Source organism: Schistocerca cancellata, chromosome 9 (genome assembly GCF_023864275.1).
Source record: "Schistocerca cancellata isolate TAMUIC-IGC-003103 chromosome 9, iqSchCanc2.1, whole genome shotgun sequence".
NCBI classification, from domain to species: Eukaryota; Metazoa; Arthropoda; class Insecta; order Orthoptera; family Acrididae; genus Schistocerca; species Schistocerca cancellata.
In genome coordinates, this window is record NC_064634.1 from 193,229,395 (window position 1) to 193,245,882 (window position 16,488).

At 40.2% G+C, this 16,488-nt stretch overlaps 1 protein-coding gene across 1 annotated transcript in view; it reads right to left on the reverse strand.

Annotated features, from left to right (window-relative positions):
• Positions 1-1,198: 1,198 nt before the first annotated feature.
• Positions 1,199-16,488, reverse strand: part of LOC126100535 (GPI transamidase component PIG-S) — a 49,389-nt gene continuing 34,099 nt past the window's right edge. The window contains exons 5-8 of the mRNA XM_049911152.1: positions 11,088-11,261; positions 7,399-7,685; positions 2,340-2,686; positions 1,199-1,554 (exon numbers count right to left, since the gene is read on the reverse strand). Of these exons, the coding sequence (XP_049767109.1) occupies positions 1,440-1,554; positions 2,340-2,686; positions 7,399-7,685; positions 11,088-11,261 (923 nt within the window). The 3' untranslated portion in view covers positions 1,199-1,439. The remainder of the gene's footprint in view (positions 1,555-2,339; positions 2,687-7,398; positions 7,686-11,087; positions 11,262-16,488) is intronic.

Below are 16,488 nucleotides of genomic sequence, written 5' to 3' on the forward strand. Positions count from 1 at the left end.
TTTGCTGCCTTGAGATAATCTTTCCTCCTGTAGTAAGCATAAATGTGCCTGAGCTTGAAAGAATCTAAGTTGATGACAGGCTGAGGCTGCCTTTTCTTCTTTCCAAGGGTCGCTGAAAACACCTAGTGCCTTGTGCTTCTCATTCTTCACTTGTCAACCTGTTACACTGTGAGCTTGAAACTCATTCATCAAGTGTAAAGTTTCAACGGTGTGGGTACAATGTGGCATTCATGTCTTTCTGACATGCATGTGGTAAATGCGGAAATGTGCACTATTATGATGTTATTACTGAATGCTACGAAACTGGATCAATATGCTGTTAATCTTTTCTTGAGTGGCCAAGGACAAACACCAGCACACATCCACTGCAGAAAGAAGAATGTGTATGGGGCAGCACATCTGTCGAAAACCACTGTTGTGGAATGGTGCACCAAGTTCCAAGCCGGTTGCAATTCGACAACGCCAGCCGATCAGGGAGGCCAGCCTCATGAAGTTACACTGACTCAAGTGGGAGACATTCAAGCATCCTCCCTATAGTCCAGATTTCTACCCATGCAATTATCATGCCTTCAGTCTCTTAAAAAAAGGTTTTAAGGGTCAGTGATTCCAGTTAGATGAGGACACGTAGCAGCTAGTTATGGAATTATTCACACAGTGGGACAAAGTGTTTTGCCAATCTGGTATCTTCAGCCTGATGCGTCTAGGGATGATTGACTCAATGCTAATGGCAGTTGTGCCCAATTGGCGTACGGTCATCTGCCAGAATTTTTATTTGCAGCTCACGTCTCACCAAGGTGTCATCCACAATGGCAGTTCCACCAACAAAGGTGTTACCGATAAAGAGTTAATACAAAGCTGCCATCTGAATTAAATGATTATATCAGTCCATATCCTGGTCACATTTGGATCCCCCAAAAGACAAATGAAGCTTTGACACCATTTCTTGAACGTATTTTGACTGTGTTGTAGTATACTATTAAGGATAGAATATTTTATCAACAGAATAGCTGCCACATCTTTCCATTCATGACAATTACTGAGATGTGTAACAGAAATCAGGCTGCTTCATATGATACATGATGTTCATGTTGTCTGCAGAAGTTTGAGTGTACAGTACAGTAGAACCATAATCCATTTCAAGTATTAAATCCAAGACTTTTCAATAAATTCACATACTGTGATGTCAAAGACAAAACATGGGAAGAAATGCACATTGTGTTTACATACTAAGCTTTGTATTGTTCACTTTGTTCACAATTTTCTTTTCAAACAACTTTTAAATTACATCTCAAAGCACAATTCTTGGAATGATAAGATACAAGCATTAACATTTATTAGAATTGCCCTTGTGATTCTTTGGCATTAAAAGTTGAGCTAATGTCACATTAGCTCTCAAATTATTTTTTCCTATTTGTTCATCCACAAGTTTGAAAGTGCCTTTATTCCACTTTCAGTTTCTCGGTCTGCAAGACTGAAATCCAAGTCTTCATCTTTCTCAGTGACATAACAACTGGAATCATCACAGGTAAGAAAAGTGGAATGTATACAGCATACCTGCAAAATAATCAATAGCGCATTTTTAAAATTTCAGAATTTGATGTTAGCTACTGTTAACATAAAGACAGATGATGCATAACAAGTAGAGACCAGGGCAATAGCACATAAATTATAAACTCTGTGGAGGCTTGGTCACAAACTTTCGGAATTTGTATAAATTCCTATGTAGCAAGAAAGGTAGGAAACCACTGAAAAGATAGTTAAAAAGAACAGATACTGGATTTTTTATCCTGTAATCTCGTTGGGCCCACTCTCCCCACACAACCCAAATTTCACTCATCTTGGAATCACAACCTCTTCTCCTGACTGTCTCCTGTTCTATCTAAGCCTCCCAATCCACTCCTTCATGTCACTGTGTGCTGTGCATAACTCCACCTGCCTGCAGCCAGAATTAACTTCCCTTGCTTAAAATGCAGAAATCATTAGCTCATGTGTAAGAGGAAGGGGGGAAGAAACTGCTGCAGTCTGAAGAACCATCCTAGAATTGCTTGAAGTGATCTTTGAAATCAATGGAAAAAATAAATAAGGCCAGAAATGAAGCTACGTCCTGCTCCTCTTGGCTAGAAGTTCACAGCACTGGACTTGGTATATCCCCTTCAAAATATTATGTATAAATACATTATGGTAGTTGAACTTAATCTAGTCACCATATTTTACTACTGTCAAGAAGAGAGCTGATCCAAAATTTTATATTTAGTGAGGAACAATATATATTATTCCTTTGACTGAGGCAAATTATGTTTCCACATGTTAAAGAAGCTGCCAAAGGCCATGTTACTCACTTTTGATCATCAGGAAAATACAGAAGAGAAAGCAGAGAAGGATCAGTGAATGCAGCCTCTGCTTGGAGGAAGGCATTTCTTGCACTAGACAGTCCATGAGCAAGATTTCCACTTGCAAGATGTTCTACACTAGTATGTAGTCCCTCTACAGCTGCTTCAACAGCCTCAGCCACATCCTTCCCAATCACTATGTTGCTGATTTCTTCCAAGAGCGCTGACAACGACTGTAGCGTAAGGCGAGCAGACAGCAGTTGTTCAAGAGCACGGATCCTCATCAAAGCATCAACTTCCCATAATCGAACTGCTGCTTGTGGCTCCGGCTTTATAGATGCACGTGCAATAGGAGCCTGCAAAAGATTACAAAAATATTATGCTCTGTAGTAACACTCCACTGTGATAATACATGCATTCAGCATTTACTATTACAGTTTTCATGTAAATGAGAAAGTAGGACAACGATAACATTGTAACAATAATGAGATTCACGGAAACTAGTAGCGTACCTTTCAAATTGTGCCTTGAAATAAGGCACACTTTATTCACCGTCTCATCAGACTACACACAGAATCTTTCTCACTGTCCTTCTAACCTTTGCAACACTGCAGTCAGATCACATGTCTCTCCTCAAATTTATGGCCATAAGTTTATTGGTTAATACCCTCTTCATAGACACCACTAACAACTTGTCCCATATGCCTTACTAAAGCTCCATTAATGATTTATTTTCTCAGACATATTTCACATCACACAAGACTCAATATCAGCATGATATTCCCATTTTCAAATATTCCCTATCCTTACATTTATTACAATATTCCGTCTTGTCTTGTCACGTTTTTCTTAATCAATAGTTCTTCACCCTTGATTAGTCTTGGTCTTCTTTCCCTTGAATCCTTCCCTCTCTTTCACCATATGAATAAACTTCTGTTTTGAAAAACAGTACTTGTAGATTTTTATTTATTGTGAATGTGGTTGCAACCGTGTAGCACATGTAAGTACTTTCCATCCAAATTTAATGGTAAAATCAGACATTCACAGTCAAACATAACATCTTAAGAGTATGTTAAAGGCAAAAGAAATGTTGGTGCCTTTCAATATAATGTCCTCATTGCCGGGTTGAATATGTTCTTCATTCGGGCCTAGGTCTCCGTTTTTCTAACCATTACATCTAATCACTAAAGCACAAGTCACCGAAGTGGTGCCAAATAGAAATACTTGTACTAAGTGACCCAACAACCCCAGACCTCCTGGCCAAAACTGCCACACAATTATTTCATTGCTAATCTGAAAGCAATGTGGAAAATGTTTCCAGGTCAGGATCCCTTATGTGGAAACTGAGAGTTGAAAGAAAGGGTTTAGGGAACTGGGAAAACTGATAATGACAACATATGTTGAATTTCTCTTCTAATCAATCTATTCTTAAAGCCTTCATTGCAGACTTCTGGTACAAAATTCCTGTAGGATTTTACTTCAACTTAAAAGTGAGAAAAGTGTGGGGATGTTTATAGTCATAGTGCAAAGCACTATAAGCTTTAACAAATCTATTCACAAAATCTTTAATGCACTGAATAAATAAATCTGGACAATAGTCTTAAGTTTATAATTACTGTATCTGAAGGTCAGAAAAGAGGTAACAGTAATTTGTTAGTTATTCCCAAGTTACAGCAATATGAAGTGTATACTGGATATGAGAATAAGCACATAATGTTATGTGCAACAAAGCTCATACAAGGCTAAAATAATAACATAAATTTAAGATAATATGTGGCTCATCTTAGTCAGTTAGCACCACTATTATCACCCGTTTAATGTCTAGAATGGAAAGCAGACTGAAAGCAGTAGTTGTGCCACATGAGAAAGGTTTAAGAGCAATAATGGAACTATTTCATTTTTTTTTTGTTTTGTTTTGTTTTTTTGTTTTGCAGGAAGCATACTGAAAATAGAATCTACAGAATGTTGCACCTTACCCATACAATGGTTTTTGTCTAGTGTACACCAACCGAAAGCCTCAGTTCCATTTTAATGTATTCACATTATCAACCACAATACTACATTTACAGCATTATAAGATGTGTTTTTTTTTTCGCCAAATTTGTCATTTGAAGAATACAGGGGCACCTTACATTCCCAGACTAAACTATTGCTCTGAAGTCAATTTTTTGTGTTGTGTAGAGGTTCTTACATGTACATATGAAGCTTTGGCAATTAATGTTGTGTAGATTTATTTTGGAGAGGGAGAGGGAGAGATAACTTGGCTTTTTATGAACATCTACCACGTTTAAGCTGCAGTTTTCCTGAATCTATTTGTGGTCGAGATTGAACTGATTTTTTAATGCGACTGTACACCATATACCTCGGCTTTTTATGAACATCTACCATGTTTAAGCTGCAGTTTTCCTGACTCCATTTGTTGTCAAGATTGAGTCAATTTTAAAATTGGACAAATACTCAACAACAGTATACATTTCTGCAGGAAAATGTAAAAGTCTAGAGAGGAACCAGTGGCATATTTGTGTGTTAAGTGTAGCATAATGGGAATGAAGGGTGCGTCAGTTGCTGGTTCTACACTAACGATTAAGAGAGAATCAGGCAGATGGCACATTTGGAAACAAGAGATGAAGGAATATTGTCACATTCTCACATCACTATAGATGTAGGAACCGCTATGTATTTGAAAACAGTTTTTTTCTCAGATCCCACAGTAACCACAACCTTAGAAACTGCACCATATTTGGAAGAAACGGTCACATATTTGTGACAGTAAAGACTGCACATTTCATTGCTACTCATTTCATTCACAGCATTTCAATATGCTAGTAATTCCCACTCTTTCACCACTGCAGAACTAGCAATACACTTAGAAAAACCATTGGGAGTATGTTAAGAAGGAAGAAATGCCAGTAGGCTTACAAATGAAGATAATGATATCACTGATGATGAAAAATAAAAATGGTGATATCACAGATGATTGACTTAAATAGAAAGCAAAAAATGAAGTGAAGATAAAAATTTACCCAAACAATTTCTTCTTGTTTATTTTATTTCTCCTTGCATTACTGAAACACAGACAATAAATGGTACAAGTTTAGAATTAGTTTAATGTTAACTTCCTATCAATAGAACTGTTTGAAATTTTGATTAGCCAGAGTATGTCCAAAATAAAATTTTCTCAAGGAGTGCCCATCTTTTCTTTTATAAAAAAGGGGGAGCAGGAGGAAGGAAAATTGAGGAGGAGGAGGAGGAGGAGGACACCTCTTATATGGGGGATAAAGACAGAAAATCTACATATACGTGCAGGAATGGCAAAGTTAGAACTGAACAGTCTCCATCATGTTCATCATAGATAATTTTGATTAGCCTTTCCACTGTTATGAATATTCTTTGCACATTGAAAGATTTGTTGCTAAATAAGGCCGCATAGGACCGTATTAGCATTTAATTTCCTAAGCATAACAGGCAGCTAAACGAAAACCGAATACCTGCCACAATGGGACCATGCAATGGCTCCACTGAAAAGTTATCACCACAAGCATTAAGGAATTTCTCCCACTGGGAGACAAAACAACTGCTGTTTTGTAGAATGCGGTTGGCCGCTGACGTATTCACAACTGCTCCCACTCTTGCACATACTCATCCAACTGAAACTGCTGTCCACATGGTCTTTCTTCAGATCACCAGATATGTGAAAAATCACACGGTAAAAGATCCAGGCTGTATGGAGGATGTTCCAGTCTTTCCCAACCAAATCACTGAAGTGTAGCCTTTGTCCAATTGGTAGTGAGGGGACGGCCATTATCATCCAACAGGATGAATCCAACTGACAGAATTCTGGGGTGTTTTGACTTTATGGTGCACTCCCAGTTTCTGCAAAGTGTCTTCAAGGTGCTGTACATTGATTGTGTTTCCACATTCAAGAAACTCTACGAGCAGAGGGGCCCTGCAGTTGAAGAAGAAGGTTGTCATGATCTTAACAGAACTTTGGACAGTTTTGGATTTCTCTGGAGGGGGAAATGTGGGCATTTCCTCCGCTGTTGGCTCTGTTGTTTGCCGTTGGGCTGTCACAATGCTGTCTGCCAAAATCATTCTCTTGCACGATAACACCCGCCCCACCTGCCAATTGGACAAATGCTATGCTCCATTTATTTGGTTGGAAAACTCTGCAACATCCTCCATACAATCCAGATCTTTCACAGTTTGATTTTTCAGATCTTTGGTAACCTGAATAAAAACACGCGTGGAAGTCAGTTTTAGCTGGATGAAGAAGTGCAAGAGTGGGTGCAGTTGTGGATCTGTCAGCAGGCAATCATGTTCTACAAAACAGAAACTGTTCATCTCATATCCCAGTGGGATAAATGCCTTAACAAGTGTGGTAATTATTTTTTAATGGAACTGTTCCATGGTCCCACTGTTCTCCAGTTCAGTTTTCCTTTCAGTGGCCCTCATATTTTGCCAAATATTTTTCAGCAAATGATATACAAATACCACAGCTTGAAAATTAATAAATGAATATATTCAAGCAATTATGTTTCTACTATAACAGTATCCTAAAGTAGTATTAGCATAGTACAATAGTGGTATATTAATACTTTCAGGGGGACACTACCACTGTCGGTTGCTATAATAGTGCACACGTAAAAAGGGATGTGGTGGGGGATGAGCTGTGTACCACGTGGTATTCCAACCAATTGCATCATTCCACCACATCTGCCTGTAACACGCACTTTGGGGTGCACATAGAACATTTAGCATTGATTTTCACGTTAGTTTGAGTATGGTGAGGGTACTTAGCTACTACAGTGTTCATTGTGCGTGGTATAAGGCAAATACGATAAGCATTATGTTAAGAAGTGACATTATAGATTTTTACTACAGTAGCATGACCATGAGATGTGGGGGAGGAAAGGGGGGATGGAGAGGGTGGGGAGAGGGGGGGGAGGGAGAGGGAGAGGGAGAGGGAGAGAGGGGGGAGAGAGAGAGAGAGAGAGAGAGAGAGAGAGAGAGAGAGAGAGACAGAGAATCATGCAGCCATCTTAACTCTGCCTAAAACTGCAGTACTTACGTGTTCAGGAATGCCAATAAGACTTCGCAATTGCTGCAACCAAATCGCAGCCAGACTAGGCCAATCAGGATTTACAAGTACTGGTTGTGGGCCCGTACATGCATCTGCAGTAGGATTCTGTAGAACAAGACCACCCCAGCGAGGTGAATGGAATCCCATTGTGTATCCAGGCAAGCCAGAGTATTTGGAAACTGACTGATCACTTGGCAGCAAGCGAAGGGGAGACTCGCTGCACAGTGGTACGTATACAAGTAGTTGTATGCACGGATTATTTGATACATGAGATGCTGCAACATAAATTCCAAATCAATATCATTTCCAAAACACTGCTGATAAAAACCAATTATGCACGATTAAAATCAACTTCGAAACAAGTGATACTAAATGCCCCCATCTCCAAACAGAAATGGCTAAAAAACAAATATTCAGCATTGCTTCAAACAAAGATGTCATTGAAATTATCATACCAGCTGCTGGACAATACTGATTAATATGAATAATTTGAGTGAAAGGAAAGGAAACAGGATGTGAAAGAGGTAGGAAGGAAATAATGACTTATAGCCACACAGAGCACTGGGCAATACAATTGTGAGAGTTGAAACTGCTTGCCAGACTAGGACTTGAACCCAGATTCTCTGGTTCTCTAGAATGGTTACCTTAACAGCCACAGCCCTCAGGACAAACTTTCTGTCAGACCCAAATTCCCAACTTCCCACTGCAACAACCCCTACCCATTAACCCCCTATTCACAGATTTCTGATTCCCGTAACAGTTCAAATGTTAGTTGTGCATCCACACTGAAACTTTTTATCATCAGAAAGATGTTGTGCCCATATGATTCGTGTCTTCTGTCAGACATCTCTGACAGAACAGACACCACTCATATCTATAACACCGATTAAAACAAATGCTTATAACCTCATCCTATTACTAACTTTTAACTCTTTTTAAGTTATTCATTCTTTTGTCATACTTTTGTGGTGGTTTGCAATTGGGCACGGTCTCAAACCACTTTTTGGAACATCCTGAAAACACAGAGACAAGAGTACACAAAGTGCATGTCACATTATGTCCTCAAAATCTATATTTAAGGTAGTCGAGAAAATTTGTAGCAAGACACCATGAATAACATAAGTGCCTAGAGCCCAAAATAACATTCGGGCATTCACACAATCGTTACCACGAAAATAATAAACAAGATGGATCATTAAACACAACAATTTTTTCTGCAGCAAGGTGAGGCACAGAATCTCTTGGCAGTTCCTACTTTGGCATACAGCATCCTACAATTGGCATGCACCTATCGTACCTGTTAGCTTCAATATTATGAAAAGAAAACTTGCTACTCACTATATGGTGGAGATGCGGAGTTGCTGATAGGCACAACAAAAAGACTCTCACAATTAAAGCTTTTGGAGCTTTTTGCCATTAAGGCTTTCATCAACAATACATACACATACACACACACACACACACACACACACACACACACACACACACACACACACCTGCAGTCTCAGGCAGGCAACTGAAACCACACTGCGAGCAGCAGCACTAGTGTGCATGATGGGAGTGGTGACTGGGTGGGGTTAAGGAGGAGGGTGGGAGCAAGGAAGGGGTGGGATAGTGGGGGGGGAGGGGGGGTTGCGGACAGTGAAGTGCTGCAGGTTAGACAGAGGGCAGGGGAGATGTGGGGAGGGGGGAGGGGGAGTAATGGAAAAGGAGAGAAATAAAAATAAAACGTGTGATGGTGGAATGATGGCTGTGTAGTGCTGGAATTGAAACAGGCAAGGGGTTGGATGGGTGAGGAACAGTGACTAATGAAGGTTGAGGCCTGGAGGGTTACGGAACGTAGGATGTATTGCAGGGAAAGTTCCCACTTGCGCAATTCAGAAAAGCTGGTGTTGGTGGGAAGGATCCACATGGCATAGGCTGTGAAGCAGTCATTGAAATGAAGGATCATCAACATAAAAGTTTTCTGGGTTTGGCACCTCGTCATAATGTAAAAACTACTGCTGCTATAGAAAAGCCAATGTTTCGGCCACGATTGCAGCTGCCTTCTTCTGGGTCTGACGTGGTACCAAACCCAGAAAACTTTTATGTCGACTGACTCTGGCCGCGGAAGTCTACGCAATTATAGAAGGATATCACGTTTGGCAGCATGCTCAGCAACAGAGTGGTCCACTTGTTTCTTGGCCACAGTTTGTCAGTGGCCATTCATGCGGACACAGCTTATTGGTTGTCATGCCTACATAGAATGCAGCACAGTGGTTGCTGCTTAGCTTGTAGATCACATGGCTAGTTTCACAGGTAGCCCTTCCTTTGATGGGATAGGTGATGTTAGTGACCGGACTCGAGTAGGTGATGATGGGAGGATATATGGCACAGGTCTTGCATCCAGGTCTACTACAGGGGTATGAGTCATGAGGTAAGGGATTGGAAGCAGGGGTTGTGTAAGGATGAAAGCGTATATTGTGTAGATTCGGTGGGCAGTGGAATACCACTGATACCACTGTGAGAGGAGTGGGAAGAGTAGTGGGCAGGACATTTTTCATTTCAGGGCATGACAAGAGGTAATCAAAACCCTGGCGGAGAATGTAATTCAGTTGCTCCAGTCCTAGATGGTACTGAGTTACGAGGGGAATGCTCCTCTGTGGCTGGACGGTGGAACTTTGGGAGGTGATGGGAGACTGGAAAGATAAGGCATGGGAATTTGTTTTTGTACAAGGTTGGGAGGATAATTATTTGCAGCTTGGCATAATTACACTTGGAACTGGAACAAGAAGGTAAAGTTCGCCTATTCAATAACATTAACATCTGAGATGTGATGGATGGACTGTGCTAAAATGTTTTGCAAATGAACAGAGGCTGTTGTGATATTACTTTGCCTCTCCATTAAGTTACCCCAAAGCTTCATTACAATTAACAGAAGGCCAGCACAATAAAAGATGCATTAAAATCCATGTGACCTGCTAGAATGTTCTTTCTTCATCTTTCTCTGCATCAGCAATCTTAAAAAAACTGACAGAAATTTTAGGAAAGAGGGTAGGCAATTTACATAACACCATCTATTTTTAATAATTTACTCATATGATTAATAACACCTTCATAATACTGACAACTGAGCCATGCTTTCAAAGCCATTAGGCTTCATTAATTGTGTTGCATATATTGTAGGTTCAGAGGTATTCTTATATGCAAATGCTCACCTTAACTTTGGTTACTCAGGCTCAAAACTAATGTTATCTGTTATTAGTCAATAAAAAGAACTGGAGGGATTGTACCTTAAATTTACTGTCGAAAGCTTGTCCAGAAAGGGTGTAATGTAATCTACAAAACACAAATAATAGCGATACACTAAAGTATGACAACAGAAAAGATACAACTGTGCATCTGCTGTTTCTCATACACAATCATCATCTCGAAGTTGGTTCTTGTTTTCCAAGAAAATACTAAAAGACACAACTGATCGTACCAACTGGCAGAGCTCTGGGAAGTTGCAATATGTGAATTACACAGTTGGTCAATGTGAATGTATATAAGACTACCACAAAACTGGAACATATCTAGTGATTGTGTACTTACCCCTCCTGCTGTCTCAGAGCAGTTTCAGCAAATTAAGCTCTACTGTGACTGCAGCTAGAAAACATTAGGAATGTGTGACTAATCCTTCACGAAGCAATAAATACCTAATTTCTTTTCCAGTGGTGTGATGAGCTGAGGTAAGGACTCTGCGTCCAACACAAATCCACCTTCAGGAGCACGGCGTGGTCTTATCTCCAGTGGAGTTAAGTAAATCCACTGCGACCGCAGAGAAAAGTTAGCAACTGTTGAAAGCTTGTCCAGAAAGGGTGTAATGTAATCTACAAAACACAAATAATAGTGATACACTAACGTATGACAACAGAAAAGATACAATATTTATATGAGAAAATACAGATTGTACAAGGACGGCATTTTTAACTAGTGTGATCCACAGTCTGATTAATATTAATCACAGAAACCGCACATCAGTTAAGATCTGAAATAAACACCACCACTTAAACACAGAGCTAGGAGGATACAGTATTTCAAAACACACAAAATTTTGAAATTAATAAACACAGTTAAATCATCCTACAAATATAAATCAAAGCTTGGTAAGTATTTATATACCATTTTATCAACAATTTCAATTCTAATATGATACTTGGTACAAAAGGGGAGGGCTTACATAAACAGTTGTTAAAAGAGGAGATATTACAGCAAAACTGATACACATAAAAACAAATAATGGAACAAGCTACTTCCTAAGATCTGATCTATCAATATATCACCTTGTTTGTAGCACAGTCTAAATGGAAATTGTGCAGGTCAGACCTGGGTATAAAACTGATATAAGAATTTGTAGACAGAATTACAGACCAAAATCCCTAGCGAGCATCTGTTACAGCATTCTACATTATACATTACAGCTTCTCTCAAAGGATCATAAGTTCAGAAATACATTATTTATGTGAAACACAGTTTGCTTTTTTCACAGATGATACTTTGCAAATGGTAGACATAGCTGAGTCATCACCTAACATTTCTGAAGGTTGTTCAACAATGTGTCCTGTTGCTGACCGGCAACCAAGATATGATTACATGGAGTATTTTCACAAATGTGTGACTGCCCTGAAGAATTTTTGAATAATAAAAGCCAGGATGTTAAGTCGGACAGAAACAAAGTGACATCATGTGCGTCCCAAGGAAGTGTCGTACAACCACTAATGTTGTCAGTTACATAATCAATCAAGCACATAGGGATGCCTGTGGATGTTGTTATGTACACAAACTACTGCCACTGGATGATCATAAGGAAATGCAAAATAACTTAAGGCCACATTTCCACTCGCTGTACAGAATGGCAGTTCTCTCTAAATATGGATAAATACTAAATGATGTCAACAGCACATCATTCAAGATTGGTGGAAAACTTATGGATAGATTATGGATTTTTATGTAATACCAACACACAAAATTTGTAGTAATTAAAATGTGTAAAACACAAAATACTTTATTTAACATAAAACAACGTCTGAATCACACCATCACCTACTATACAAGGTCTGTCTAAAAAGTATCTGACCTTTGATTTTCCCGCGGAAAATAGAGACGACAGCTCGGTGACACTGTACACAGTAAAGGAAGAGACCTTTATGTGCATGCGTGAATTTTGACCCCACCTTAAAGCATGTTATTTGCAGCCTGTCGGTCGCTGCATGAGGTGCTACACAACGTGTTTGTTGGATTACCGATTCTCTCAAGATGGCTGAACGTGTTGAGCAAAGATACTGCATCAAATTTTGTCAAAAGCTTCGTGATTCTCAAAGCTAAACAATTTGTAAGATTCAGCAGTTGTTTGGAGAAGATACAATGGGTGTAACAAAAATTAAGGAGTGGTTCAACCGATTCAAAAATGGCTGCACATCAGTGGAGAGTGGCCAGCGTTCTGACAGGCCCCAAACTGCTCGGAGTGCAGCTGTTGTTGAAATTTGGTGATGGCAGATCGTTGCTTGACCGTGCTGGAGATTGCCAAAGAGGTTGGAGTGAGTAAGATTCTGCACATGCAATTTTGTGTGATGATTTGAACATGCGCCAAGTGGCTGCGAAATTCGTGCCCAGGTTGTTGTCGCCGGAACAAAATGACCTCCATTTTGAGGTTGCACAGGACCTTCTGCACACCACCAACGTTGACCCTGGGTTTCTGAACACTCTGATAAATGGAGATGTGTCATAGGTGAACGGGTATGAACCACAAACAAAAAGACAGTTGTCACAATGGAAGCATACCGAGTCTCCAAGGCCGAAGAAAGTGCGGCAGGTGCAAAGAAAAATCAAGGTGATGCTGACCGTCTTCTTTGATGTCCGTGGAATTGTGCATCACGAATACGCACCAGAAGCACAAACAGCGGCAAAGGTGTACTATTAAGATGGTCTCCGGCGACTCTGCGACGCAGTTCGGTGCAAAAGACCAGATATGTGGATGGCGAAAAACTGGCAACTGTATCACGACAACGCCCCTGCAGTTTCAGGCCACTTGATCCAAAACTTCTTGGCCAAACATGGAATTACAGCCATTCGCCAACCTCCCTATTCTCCAGACATGGCTCCTTGCAACTTCTGATGGTTTCCAAAATTGAAGACGCCCCTGAAAGGATCCCGTTTTGAGAGTAGAAAAGAGGAAGAGATAATGTGGAACACAACAACAGAGCTGAATACCATTCCAAAAGAAGACTTCCAGAGGTGTTTCCGGCAGTGGAAGGATCGATGGGCTAAGTGTGTGCAAGCACAAGGGGACTACTTTGAAGGGGATTAGGGTCCCAACCCCATCAGGTATTCGAAATATTTTTTCTGGCCAAAGGTTGGATACTTTTAAGACAAGCCTCATATTATCTTAACATGCACTTAAATGTAAAAGAAACTCGAAAAGTATAAAAATGAGTTATGCTTTACATTACTTATTTTTTTTACATTCAAATGAACACCCTTAGCCACTTACAGGCGTTGACATGCGTCAACGGGGACAGATGAAAATGTGTGCGCCGAACGGGACTCGAACCAGGGATCTTCTGCTTACATGCCAGACGCTCTACCCATCTGAGCCACCGAGGACACAGAGGATAGCGCGACTGCACGGATTTATCTCTGGCACGCCTCCCGCGACACCCACATTATCAACATATTGTCCTGTACTACATTCGTAGTGCCCCCGCCCATTATACTCATTACTCGCGGTGCGTTGCCGATTCCCGTAAAGAGTTCGGGCATTGTTTGTGCATTCGCACAGAAGAAGAAGATGGTCAAGTGGCCGGTGAGCCTTAACTATATATATACTAAGATGGTATCTGTTCTTTCAGACATGTCTGAAAGAACAGATACCATCTTAGTGTATATATACTTGTTTTTTTTTAATTTTGAAAGTCTATACAGCACTACTACAAGAAAACTGTTTTCAGTCACATCAGCTAACCAAAATGTACGTCTTCACTTAAATCGTTACGGTCTCAAAACTTTCCATTCATTTTGATACACAACGAATAGCCAGGTATTTATCAAAATTTTCTGCAGACACAGAATGTCAGTAACCAGAAAGAACATTTTTGCAGGAGGTAAATGATGTCTCCACATCACAAAACATTCATAGTGCAAAAATTTAGGACATGAAATACTACTGGAGATGTCAGTTGGAGCAACATCACCTTGCCCACTAAAGATACTGAAGATAGTAGCAAAAGTCAAGTAGCACAGATTTTTGCCAAAATTGTGTCATCAATCTTATTCACTACCCACTATGCAGTATCACCTCTAATGGCAGTCGGGCTCAGATGGCAATGCTAGGTTCAGCAGCAGTTCCCTACAGAGTGGCATACAATGTGGGGCTTTGCAAAACACTTGGTGCTCGGTATAGGAAATTATTTTCAGAGAGTGTGAGTGTGTGTGTGTTTTTCCTTTCTTTTGCAAAGGAGGCAATGGCCGAAAGCTCAGTGTGTAACCGTCTTTTCGTTGTGCCAGTCTGCAACTTAACATGCAATATTTACAGTATCAATCAATCTTTTTCATTATTGTTGATATTCCAGCCTGCAGTTTCCACTACTTCATGTGTGGCAATTACTTATCACAAAGTTTTGAGGGCCTCCAGGTAACAAAAATCAAAATCATTTTCCGTAATGTTGATTCACCAGGAATCTGTTGCCCGCGGTACTTTTGCAGAAACATGTGATATTCAAGCACTTCATCTACATCTACATCTACATGACTACTATGCAATTCACATTTAAGTGCTTGGCAGAGGGTTCATCAAACCACAATCATACTATCTCTCTACAATTCCACTCCCGAACAGCGCGCGGGAAAAACGAACACCTAAACCCTTCTGTTCGAGCTCTGATTTCTCTTATTTTATTTTGATGATCATTCCTACCTATGTGGATTGGGCTCAACAAAATATTTTTGCATTCGGAAGAGAAAGTTGGTGACTGAAATTTTGTAAATAGATCTCGCCGCAACAAAAAACGTCTTTGCTTTAATGACTTCCATCCCAACTCGCGTATCATATCTGCCACACTCTCTCCCCTATTACGTGATAATACAAAACGAGCTGCCCTTTTTTGTACCCTTTCGATGTCCTCCGTCAATCCCACCTGGTAAGGGTCCCACACCGCGCAGCAATATTAGAACAGAGGACGAACGAGTGTAGTGTAAGCTGTCTCTTTAGTGGGCTTGTTGCATCTTCTAAGTGTCCTGCCAATGAAACGCAACCTTTGGCTCGCCTTCCCCACAATATTATCTATGTGGTCTTTCCAACTGAAGTTGTTCATAATTTTAACACCCAGGTACTTAGTTGAATTGACAGCCTTGAGAATTGTACTATTTATCGAGTAATCGAATTCCAACGGATTTCTTTTGGAACTCATGTGGATCACCTCACACTTTTCGTTATTTAGCGTCAACTGCCACCTGCCACACCATACAGCAATCTTTTCTAAATCGCTTTGCAACTGATATTGGTCTTCGGATGACCTTACTAGATGGTAAATTACAGCATCATCTGCAAATAACCTAAGACAACTGCTCAGATTGTCACCCACGTCATTTATATGGATCAGGAACAGCAGAGGTCCCAGGACGCTTCCCTGGGGAACACCTGATATCACTTCAGTTTTACTCGATGATTTGCCGTCTATTACTACGAACTGCGACCTTCCTGACAGGAAATCACGAATCCAGTCGCACAACTGAGACGATACCCCATAGGCCCGCAGCTTGATTAGAAGTCACTTGTGAGGAATGGTGTCAAAAGCTTTCCAGAAATCCAGAAATATGGAATAAACCTGAGATCCCCTGTTGGTAGCGGCCATTACTTGAAGTCTGAAACACAGAATTTTTGCAGCAGCCATAGCGGAGCACATATCACTGAAAAATTTGTTTTTGAGGTTTGGAGTCTTTTGCATTTGCATCAATAACATTTGCTTCTTAGACGATTGCACTACTTTGTTCTTTGTATGCTTATCACTATGTATATGTTGCTGAAGTTGGGACTTCACAGAGCGTCTGATCTTCTTAACG